This window comes from Sinohyriopsis cumingii, chromosome 2 (assembly GCF_028554795.1).
Source record: "Sinohyriopsis cumingii isolate HCF-2022 chromosome 2, ASM2855479v2, whole genome shotgun sequence".
Lineage (NCBI taxonomy): Eukaryota > Metazoa > Mollusca > Bivalvia > Unionida > Unionidae > Sinohyriopsis > Sinohyriopsis cumingii.
The window spans coordinates 85,645,792-85,658,446 of record NC_142962.1 but is presented as its reverse complement, the minus strand read 5'-3'; the positions used below and the strand labels follow the sequence as shown (position 1 = coordinate 85,658,446).

General features: G+C 32.2%; 1 protein-coding gene across 1 annotated transcript in view; it reads right to left on the bottom strand.

Annotated features, from left to right (window-relative positions):
• Positions 1-12,655, bottom strand: part of LOC149805310 (uncharacterized) — a 65,892-nt gene that overhangs the window by 4,847 nt on the left and 48,390 nt on the right. The window contains exons 18-27 of the mRNA XM_089934038.1: positions 11,414-11,557; positions 9,674-9,842; positions 8,952-9,093; positions 8,592-8,713; positions 8,027-8,166; positions 6,170-6,311; positions 5,381-5,584; positions 3,923-4,126; positions 1,699-2,466; positions 745-957 (exon numbers count right to left, since the gene is read on the bottom strand). Coding sequence (XP_089790164.1) covers positions 745-957; positions 1,699-2,466; positions 3,923-4,126; positions 5,381-5,584; positions 6,170-6,311; positions 8,027-8,166; positions 8,592-8,713; positions 8,952-9,093; positions 9,674-9,842; positions 11,414-11,557 — 2,248 coding nt within the window. The remainder of the gene's footprint in view (positions 1-744; positions 958-1,698; positions 2,467-3,922; positions 4,127-5,380; positions 5,585-6,169; positions 6,312-8,026; positions 8,167-8,591; positions 8,714-8,951; positions 9,094-9,673; positions 9,843-11,413; positions 11,558-12,655) is intronic.

The window sequence follows — 12,655 nt, the reverse complement described above, 5'->3', positions numbered from 1 at the left end:
TCCACCTGAATGATCCAGGCCTATGCATCTGACCACTTTTGCTACACTCCCATACCCATTCACACCATTGTCATTGGTCAGAACTATCTTATGCTTGTCAGCCATTTAAAGGATGCCATCACAAGTGAAGAGAAAGCACAAGTGGACTAGACTAAAACGTGCCTAACACTAGTCGTATGCTCTAGCACCTCAGATATTAAAAAATAAAATGAATAATATAAAACTCCCCTGCTTCAAAATTATAAAGTTGGATAATCGTCCATCATGGTCACTTTGAAATGGTTATATCAACATTTTTGTACTTTAACATTTTATGTTTCAATACTGAATAAAACTCAAACTGATGCAAGCACTACTATTATCAGAATCATCAATGCTATTGTTTACATGTGATTACAAATTAACAATAATAATAATAATAATAATAATAACAATAATAATAATAACAATAATAACAAAGTCACATAGCAAAACTCAAACTCTCAATTAAGTTCTCTTTATGGATAATTTCTTTGAGCATTTTTGCTAATGTACTACATCATGAATTTGACATAAATTTCCTGTGTACTTTGATCTGTAACTATATTTTTAGATCAATAATGTACCTTCTTTGAATATCATATTTAAAGACTGATATGAAACCTTTTATCTAACCCAGTTATCGTATTTCGCCTAAATCCAAATGACGTCCTGCCAAAAGAAAAAGTGACTGAAAATCAATTTTACATAAAATACTCATTATACCTTCTCCATCGTTGACATAACCAAACACGGGTGGAGTGAAGTCTATAAAGATAGGATCAGAACAAGAAACCGTCTTCAGTCCAGCAGCGTTTGTCGCAACAACAGTGATGTGGACCTCAGAATTGTGTGACAAGTGCAGAGAACTATTAGATGCAAAAGAATGTGTGCCGACACTCTGGAAATCTTGAAGCTGCGTTCCTCCCTCAGTGGTACCTGTACCCAGCAAAATGACAATATTAAAACACTAATGAGTATCATGACTGAAATGGTGGACTAACTGATAAAGAATCATTTCATTAACTATAGAGTAAAACCTGTAAAGGGTAATGTATTCAAGATAATTCTGCAATTAAGAAAATTAATCTTGTTTGTAAAATGCAGTATCTGTTATGACGTATTACCATGCCGCACATAGTGAGTAAGGTGAATTTGGTGTAATATAAAATAAGTTTCTGGAATTAACCCAAAATATAGGGAATGGTACATAAAGAATTTTGTTTTGCACCATACAAAATAATATTCTTTTGAAAACAAAAATTTTATTCATCTAATACTTCTTCATCATACTGTTTAAAATAATAATAGAGAGATATCTTAAAAGCTGTCAAATAACGTATAACAGATTTTCCACATAATTTGAAGCAGGATATTCCTTACTATACGCAAAGTTCATCATGAGCAAATGTTAATACAATTATTCCTTTTCTTCCAACCACTTTGATGATGGAAAGGATGTTCAAGTCACACAGTGGCTAACTCCTAAATTTGCAAAACAAAATAATATGCTTTACATTTTAACATGTACACATAACAGTTTTGAGGAAACGTATTGTACCGTACCAAACTTAAGAGACTGATATTCATAACGATTCAGTAAAGCTTTCTTCGAAGTGGAAACAAAATAAAAAAAATTGGGTTTTGAATTAAAGTATTTGAAAACAAAGTCCTACAAACCAATTGCCCACATATAGTCAATGACAGGACTCTCTGGATCATAGAAGTCCCATTCTGCATGAATCGATGACCAGTCGTGAAGAAAAATTGTATGAGCCGTAACATGACAATGGACTTCTGCATTGCTTTTCTCATTATAAGTAACTGATTGTATGCAAACATCATCTAAAGCTAGACCAGCATTGCCATCATAACTTCCTATCTCAAACAAAGTCTTGTCCTGACTTCCGATGAAGTAGAATGTGTGTTTTTGCCATGAAAACTTATTTATTCCACCTGAATGTAAATTCTGTGGCCTGTTGTACAAGATAAATACCCAATAATAATTCCCAATTTTTATATAGCCTTCATTATGAATAATATCAGCTCCTTTAAAAGGCAAGTGACTTGTGAAAAATGTTATCCTGTAATTAACACCATTTGAGACGTTGGTTATCTCTTGTGATATAAATCCTTTTATGATTGCAAAAGATTTCCCATTACTGGCCACTGAGTTGTTTGACGAGATAATGTATAAACAGCTGCTTGGTTCATGGGTCCATTGATGAACAATGTCACTGCTACATGTTTCGTGAGTTTCTATATCTTGTAGTACCGTGGAACTATCAAAACGTTCAAAAGAAGGATTGAACACCAGATTATCTCCATAGGACATCCTCTGTTTCCTGATTGGAGCAGTTGTATCCACAAGAACTCCGTTAGATGCCACTACAATTGACAAATGTCCTACCACATCCATTGCCATTATCTTGTGTATTAGTCTGGTACCTGAATGATACAATGAACATTATCAATGAAACAGAAAACACATAAAACTGCAACTCAGAAATTACAAAGCAACTTAAACATGCTGGAGATGTATTTCTAATGTTATCCTCTACAAAAGTACTTGAACTGATTCTATATCAAGTCTCTTAATACATCTAAAACAGTCATAAAGTAAATGCATACTACTTTCTATGTATCTATTTTATTTTGTATTATTTGCTTTCTCTAAGTGGTAACAGAAATGTGCAATTAGTAATCTTTACCTTTACACAAAATTAATGACAAATGCTCTGTAGCATTTGCATCTCTCAAACGATATCAATAACAATATAATGAAGTATAATAAGCTATTTCTGGATAGAATGCCGGAGAGTGTATGATATCAATAAGTCTTTTAACCATAGTGGTGTTATGCATATATAATTGGCATAGATTGTTAGTTCAGGGTATTTTTTGGTGTTTTTTTTATAAAAATTTCATTATATGCTATTGTAATGTAATATTGTATCTTTGAATTAACCTTGTCCAAAATCAATTTTAATTTCTACTTGACCTGAATTGTTGATTTTCTTATTTTATTCTGTAAAAAAAACCCTAATACATAGCTACAATATTTTCTATGTGACTGTATGGATATAATATTAGGATCATTATTAATAAAAGTAAATATGTCTCTTTGGGTCTGTGTCCAGGTTATTCGAATTCCCCTACAATATACCTGGTGTACTTGACATTGTCCAGGTTATATATTATAATTTTAGTAACAGACTTTCTAATAATAACTAGCATTTATTTTGTGAACATTAAAATCTTTCTAGAATATAATTGTCCATTAGATAATGTTTTTTGATAGAAAATGTCAATCGTGACCTGAGGTCAAGTAGACATTAGTGTTTAAGATCTAGGGGAATCAATTTGTATTACTGATGTTTCCAGTGGTTCATTTGGGCTGGAATTTATTTCTTCAAATCGTTCAATTAAAGTAAATTTTGTCTGGAAATACAGAGTGAACATTAAAAATAATATTCTTGGACAGAGACATTCACTAGGATTTATGGTAAATTCAAACCTGGAATTATATTGCTGTAATTCATCAAAAGACTGTTGGTACAACAGCACAAATCAGGCCACCACAGGTACAGCAACATCTTCAGCACTGGACTTAATTTGGATTTCTACTAAAGTTTATTCAGAACTTAAAAGTATTAGGACTTGTGTCTGTAATTCTGTGATTATTTTGTGATTTAATTCGCAATACCGTATGATCTTTATTCATTCTCACTTTACAGTTTAGTGAAATAAATTATTTAATGAATTTTATAAAACTTGTTGCTTTTAACTATTTTTGTTGCATATTTTAAGAGCAAAGACTCGTAACAGTGTCAATATGATTATATTTACATATTTAATTATTTGTTGATTTTCTTTCTTAATGAATTAAAGCGAAAAGGTTCACCTGTTTTAAGAGGTTCCACAAGTTGCTTCTCTACTTTTGTGTAGAGATGCACATTTTGCCAGGCCAAGATATCACACCCAGTAAGATTGTTCATTGTTGTTACACACCATGTGTATCTCATCACACCTGATTCCAAGTCTTCAAATCCATGCCATGTGGCTGCCAGTGAAGTGGAGGAATTTTGATACTCAGCGTCTCCTGGGCCTGAAAACAAAAAACAAACTGCTTACATTTTTATCCTTGTACGTTTTAACATAACACTAAGCAGTGCAAATTTCCTGTTCATATAAATATGCATTGGTTTCAGCACATGTATGAAAAATATAAAAAGATCGAAAATGGCATTTATCACTATTAATTTATTAACATATTTATGACAAGCGCATAAGACATACACATGATCATTTGTGCAGCATTTTTGCCTATCCCTACTCGTTGCCCTTTTTGGAGGTTACACATGTTACTTTCACTAAATCTTTTGTTGCCCAAATGCATTTTGTATTTATCTTCTGGAATGTTACTATTTTAGATTGCAATTAAAATTACATTCTCTTTAACCTATTGATTATTAGCTCATATTTCCTGTTTGATCTGTACACACACATCCATACACACACACACATCCATACACACACACAGACAGACAGACACACACACACATATATGTGTGTGTGTGTGTGTGTGTGTGTGTGTGTGTGTGTGTGTGTGTGTGTGTGTGATGATTTGTTTGAACTAACTCCATGTTTATACAACTTCCTGAACTTTGAATCTACGACATGAAAAATCTTGTTAAAAACATAATTCCATCCATGAGGAAGGGTCAAGAGGGTAATCAAAAGTGTGAGAAATTTATAAATTGATTAAAGCATCCTGACAATGCTATATAACAGATGGTCTTAGTTGTATAAAAGTACAAAACGCACTTCCTCTTCTATCTGAGCTATTATTAAAGTGGCAATTCTTTTATCTTATCAGCTTTAATCCATATTAAAAACATTGCCTTCCTCGATTTCCATCCATTTCTACTGAGTGACATCACTCAGATGTCAAAAATATTCAAAACATATTGTAATAAACCTAGCCCTTGTCCCATGTTTAAAGATGAATACAAATCTGGTGAAACGCTTTAACTTTTCATGCTAAAGAATTATTTTTAACAACCAAGTGAGAACATATATTTTACTTAAAGATTATGAAAATTTAACGTGTTCAGAACAATGCTGTTTTGGCTGCTAATCTTGGTTTAAACATGTATTTTGCTGAAATATTGTGTTCTATATGTTTAGAATAATTCTTTGTAGGTTGAAATTCCTTGATTTGTTGCTGCTTCACTTTGATCTAAATAAATTCATTCTCACTTGAGTCAAATGATACTGTTTTTATTTAAGCCTTTGATCTTTGTAACCATGGGTACCTTTAAAATGGCGTATTCAGATGGCTTCCAGTAATTCTACTCACCAATACCATCTAATACAACACCAACAGCAGGAGGGTTCTTATCAATGCGGAATCCGTCTGAGGTTACTGTGGTGTATAATCCAGCATAATTATATGCCACAACATTTGTGTAGTAGGTTATGTCAGGCTCAAAAGCATATTCACTTAGATCATAACGGGTGATATTGGGATCAATGGAAGTGTCAACTACATGAGCATCGTGGCCTGAAATTATAAGAAAAGGAGAAATTCGTTTTGACTGTCTGTACAATCCGATACCAAACCAGCCACAGAAGGTTTTCTTTTATGTTTTACCAGGCATTATGCAGCAGGGACTACAGTGTATAAGATCAAACTTAGCTTCCAGAATATTAGTCGATTAAAATTATATCTGACTTTAAATCTTAGATCATATTTGTTGACATTTGGATTGATGGTAGCAATTGCATAGGCATTGTGACCTAAAATAAATAACGGCATGAAAATTTAATTTAATTTTAAGTATAATCTTATTTGTCTTTAATAAATTTAATCTAAATAATAATAAAATAAATGCTTTTATCTTTGCAGAGTACAAACAGAAATGCCACATTGAGCTCCATATTTAATTTCAAAATAAAATGACACATTTACATAGAAACACTTTCCTAGTATAGAGGCCATGAAACAAAGAGTCAGCGTTTTGAGTAATGTGTCTATGATGCTATATGTTGACACATAGTAACACATATGCATGGAACAATCATATAAGTTATGAATTTATGCGCATTTTGATAAGTTAGTATACGGACATCTAAAGTAAATTCAGACCTCCTGGAATTGTACTCATGTAGACCTGGAACTTCTCAACTGAATTTCCATCCAAAAATTTATCAGACCAGTCTACCATCATACCATTTGTTTCTTTTATATAGTCAATGTCCCCAATTATTTCTTTAACAAGTTCCTTAACCTGCAATAAATTATAACAATATGAGATAGAGATAGAGATTATTTATAAGTATGAAGCAATAGTCTTTTCTATGGCCAAAAAGATAATAAAAACAATTTCTCTGTATGATGAATTATACAATTTTAGTCATCTAAAAAATATCACTGTTCTGTTTCTACTCTTGGTAACACAGGTTGTTGTCAAATAATTATTACAATCATATACAATCTTTTGATATAATATTTAAGCTTGGTATAAGCCTTGAAAATCTATCCATATATAGGACATTAAAGCAAAACAATCTGGATCTTTCATCCAAAACCATTATTACGAGCATTACATAAACAATCGTTTGCATGATGATTAAAGTTCTAAGTAATGTTCATTTTAACCTAACTGCTTACTAGAAAATATATAGAGGATCTCAGATGGGTAATGATTTCATGTTGAATTTATTAAATGAGTTGAATAAAGCCCAGCTTTTGACAGACATTGCACCTTTCATTTCTTTTGCGTATAAAATAGTCCAAAACAAAGCTGAACATAAGTATTAGTTTAAAAATAGATTATACTTTTCTTACAGTCTATAATTCAAAAAACAAATGTCCTTCCAAATAAATAGAACATTTTACACAGACAAAATCATTTTCAACAAAATGTCCAAAGCTCGTGATGTCACACTGTTTGATACAGTACCGGATAGGATGCAGTAGACGGTCCATGTTTACATAACCTAACATGTCACTTTCACAACTAAACATTACATTGCTGCAATATTCATTTGAAAGAAGGTCTCCTGGATGCAGAAATTCACATAATTAATGTAATGTATTTTTGACTGGATATTTGCAGTATTTGACTTGGAAAAGCAGACTACAGAATATGTAAACAAATTTCTTTTTGATTCAGATTTGCATCACATATTTACCACTTAAATATGCAGTGGTTGGATAAACTTCTGTCTGTTTGGAGACTGGTTTCATGTCCACGTTCTTCTGATAACAGCGGTGATTTTATTTACTTTCGTATGTTAAAATTTAAACCACGCTTGTAGAAAGGGTGGATTCCATGCTTAAGGTTTACTGCCCTCCTCCAACCCCAACTCTTTTGATCTGCTATGAACTGCGTAATACCCTTAGCTTTACTTGTTGTTGTTCTTCTTCTTCTCTTGGGGTTGCAGCCATTTTTCATGTTATGATATGTTATAAATGGCATAGCAAGCCCTGTGGTGGTAAATTGGCCATATTCAGACAGACAAGACTATTTTTCCCCCAATTTCTTTTGTGAATTAAATTTTAAAAAATGGCGACCAAAATGTTCATTCATAGCAAAACATTCCAGAAGACGGGGTTTAAACAGTTTTACAATGATCGCAGCCAATCAGTAAAGAGAATACTGCACAACAATTTTATTGGCTTATTTGGACCATCAGAATCACATAAAGTGATTTATTCACACGTTATAATATCAAAAATATGAAACTGCACATACTATAGGCAAAGTGTACTGACTATGTGATAGATCTTTATCTTATTTGGTTTAAATTTTATGCTCCATCGACTCTGATGATAAATAAATATATGCACATCAACCTGCATACATGACTTGCAAAACAAGCTTGGTAGCAGGGTACAAATTTGATTCATGATATTAGTGTTTAACTTACTGTTCAATGTCGCATAATTAATTCTAACTAAACCCTGTATCTGTATTACTTTAATTACATCCATACTTACAGACTTCCCAAGTATGTTGGTGGTTTGAGGAGGCTTGCTACTCACAATCAAACCAGAACTTTTAAATGTTGCAAAAGTTACAGAGTCGTACCAAGCACGAATAAAAAAGGAATATTTGCCTCCCTCCTCTAGCTGTTTCCCTTTTATTAGAAAGAAAGATAACAAGGAAAAATCAATACAAAGCAAAGAATGATGGTGGTGAAAGATCGATTAAATGTGAACACTTTTTCTTTGCTTTTAATAAAATAATTTCATCAAAGCTTTAACATACTATTTGATCTTGACTAGGTGTAGTTTAGGTATATTAAATGAAGTAAGCAATTAGTATTTATGTCCAGCAACAATTTCAAGTTGCCACTCTTGTGTTAGATTCCATTTATTTCTTTAATGGTTCCCTCTTTGCATGAACCTAGGATAGATTTTACAAACGATTTGCATTGTACAAAAACGTGATTATTTCTTATGTTCTGTTTATATAATTGAACTTTCATTTTTTCATTTGTGATGTAATATGATGATCACGCATATGTACAACTTTGCATAGTAAAAAGTCTGTTTTCTTTACCCCTAGGGAGACTGGCAACCATTCGCATTCTTTGTCCAGCATCGTACCAAACTTGTTCCATTGCCTCATCGAAAACTCCTTTTGGTGCACTGTATTTACTGTACCCAATACTCCACTCGTACCTTGTTAGAGGAAGGAAACAGTTTTATGAGAAATAAAACACGAATTCTATCAAAGTATTAATTAAATGCTCATATATCTTCAAAATGAAGTGAAAAATAGGAATGTCATATATTTCATGAGGCTGATAACCATCTATGTTCTGACATCCCTTTTTAAAAAGGAGCTCGCCATAGGAAGTTGTCTTTTTAAAGAGACAAGACGAAGAATTCCCTGCGCGACAAAGGATAAATTGCTTACCATAATGGTTTCTTGCCTTGGCTTTGCACAATATGCCATTCTGCAGCTAGAGCCGTATTGGAAAATGTGAAGGTTGGAATCATCACACGATCAGAAAATGTGAAATCAATGACATCAAGAACAACTAACATGCTGAAATTACCTGAAAAAATAGTAACAATCACTTTACAAAAGGCAAACTGAATGTTGTTGAATTAGTCATCATAGACTTCAAATTATTTGTCTTGGTACACTTTTATTAAAAAATTATATATTACATTGCAGATTTTGAAACGGCATCATCAATTTGTTTCAATTACACATGCGTCATGGGAAGAGTAACAGATAATAAAGTTCTGATACTTAAGAAAGGGCATTTGAAGCAATGTTATTCAGCAATTAAAATCATGCTATTTCATGCTTTCATGTATTATGTGAATCTACTGACATCAATTCTATTATTTCATGAATTTCTAAGTTTCTATATATCATTCCTTAAAATTAATAGTGCTGCTGCTTTTCTGTGTTTGGTACACCTTTGCTCTTTCTGTGTTTGGTACACCTAAGCTCTTTCAGTGTTTGGTACACCTAAGCTCTTTCAGTGTTTGGTACACCTAAGCTCTTTCTGTGTTTGGTACCCCTTTGCTTTTTGTAAATGAATTTCTTTCAGATTCAGACAAGTTAGGGAAACATGAACTAATTACATATCTTTTGACAAAATTCATTCACAAACACATTATTACCATTTGTAGCATTTTTGCATTGTTGATTGGCATCCACACACTTCTCACCATGAGGTGCACATACACAGTGTCCAAGACATGAATGGGAGCTACATCTTCTTATGAGTTCCATGTCTCCTCCATCTGTCAGTGTGAATAGGGAGTGAATTACTGGACTTGTTAAGCCAACCTTAAAATAAACAGCAACCTGCATTTTCGAATTCATAGAAGCTTAATCGAGATATGTGAATGTATGCATATGTAACAAAATTTGGTATTTTATAAGTAGTACCGACATAACCACACTGGTTTTATGCCAATTATTTTTTGGTTATAGAAAAAGAAATCGTTAAATAATTATAAAAAAAATCTGAAGCCTCTGGAAAATTTGTGTTCAAGCTAAAGATAATTTGTTTAAAGAATGTCAGGCACTAGGACACATAAAATATTTCTCATTCAATAATAAGTCACCATTATCACATAAAAGTAGGCATAAAATGGATAAATTCTGATACTGAAGTTTTCTACATATTGCCCTTCATGCGCTCATCTGAAGTTGCTTTAACTGAGCAGTTTGTACATCTATAACTACTGTATGATACAAACTCTTGACACACATACCAATGGTGTATATACTAAATGTCCAGAATGTGTTGTATAATACAAAGCCTTGACATGGAAACCAAATGTTGAAAATGTCTTGTATAATAAACAAAATATTGGCATGAATAGTAAACGGTCAAAATTTATTGTACAAGTAAAAGCCTTGACATGCCTACTAAATGTTGAAATGTCTTGCATTAAGCAAAGTCTTGGCAAACATACTAAATGTTCAGACTATATTATATAATACAAAGCCTTGATAAACATACTAAGTGTTCACCATATATTATATAATACAAAGCCTTGATAAACACACTAAGTGTTCAGAATATATTATATAATACAAAGCCTTGATAAACACTAAGTGTTCACCATATATTATATAATACAAAGCCTTGATAAACATACTAAGTGTTCACCATATATTATATAATACAAAGCCTTGATAAACACTAGTGTTCAGAATATATTATATAATACAAAGCCTTGATAAACACACTAAGTGTTCAGAATATATTATGTAATACAAAGCCTTGATAAACATACTAAGTGTTCAGATTGTATTGGATAATACAAAAGCCTTGGCATGTATACTAAATGTTCAGAATATGTTATATAATACAAAGTCTTGATAAACATACTAAATGTTCAGAATATATTATATAATACAAAGCCTTGATAAACACACTAAGTGTTCAAAGTATACTATATAATACAAAGCCTTGATAAACATACTAAGTGTTCAAAATATATTATATAATACAAAGGGTTGATAAACATACTAAATGTTGAGATTTTATTGGATAATACAAAAGCCTTGGCATGCATACTAAATGTTCAGATTTTATTGGATAATACAAAAGCCTTGGCATGCATACTAAATGTTCAAAATGCATTTTATAATACAAAGTCTTTGCATACATGTTCAAAAGTGTATTGTCCAATGCAAAGCCCTGACATGCATACTAAATGTTAAAAATGTATAATTCAATGTCTTGACATGCATACTAAAAGTTCAAAATGTTTTGTACAATACCAAATCTTGGTACACATACCAAAATGTTCACTCATTTTTGTGTTTTCATAAGTCTTCCTCTAACATAAGGCTTTATTAAATGGACAAACATTTGACAATTGACATACGTTTTACTAATTTACCTTATTGACAGCCCACATGCTGATAAACACCTCTTCATGAAGTTTCAAAGACCTGGTATCAATTCTTCTCGTCTGAACAAAACCTTCATCAGCATAATGGGTTGCATTTCTGTCATGTCCTATTTTCATAGGTTGACTTGGTACCTAGGAATAGTTTCAGTGGTAGATTTGTAGACTTTCTGCGATGAATTACTATATTGGTAACAAATAAAACTTTTGAGTTTGTTTATACAAAAAAAAAAATTATTAAATTTAAAATGACTGTATCATATTAGTTAAGCATGTTTCTGTGATTGAAATCAAAAGAATATTTAGCATTATGTTTGATGGATGCTAAAGAAAACTAAGAGTTCTGTAAGTATCTATTTATTGATCTTTCAATTAATTGATGTATATTATATATAGATATACACACACTTCATTTAACAAGTTTGTTTTGGAAAGAAAATAGGAGTTGCACTACTCAGTGAAGAATTCAAGTCTATTTAGTTTTGTGCTTGGCATACTCATACCGTCCACTTGAATTTACATTTCTGAAGCTCTGTGCCATTTACAAAGAGTCCCTAATTTGCTCATCCATTGCAGATTGCTTTCTGTGTATACACTACCACTGTTTGGAATTCAGGTGAACATTGGACACCCTCTATTGGATCGTCTTTAAGGTTCCGATCATACATGTAGCAGAAGTCAGATGTACGCACATTGCATGTCATGTTTACTTGTGACATCGTTTCTTGACGAGTGTTCTTATAACATTGCATATTTCAATCTACATTTGAACTCTGTCACACACATGTACTTGGATGAAAAACTGTTTTACACTACACAGAATTAAGGGAATTAAAGTTCTGTGCTGATATGAGCTACTCTTTTAAATTAATGGCAGCTTTGATTGCATTGGTTAGCGTGATTGTGCTCTACAGAACAAAGACTTGCATCAACCACACTGTGCCTAAAAAGAAATTGCAGAACCTTGGTGCTTTTCTAATATTGGCCATTATTTACATCTGGTATTGTCTTCACAGTTTTAGCAAGTAAGGATTTATATCTTTGTAGAAGCTCATAAATCATTTCTGGTGTACGTAAAATCGTCATGTATCTCTTCAATTTGTTGATGGACGGCGTTTTCATCTGTAATATGTGTACTGCTCAAATATTTGCTTTTGCTTTCATATTTGCAATATTTAGATAGGAACATGGGCACGTAGAGTGAAAACAAATATCTTTTGCAACAATTAAATC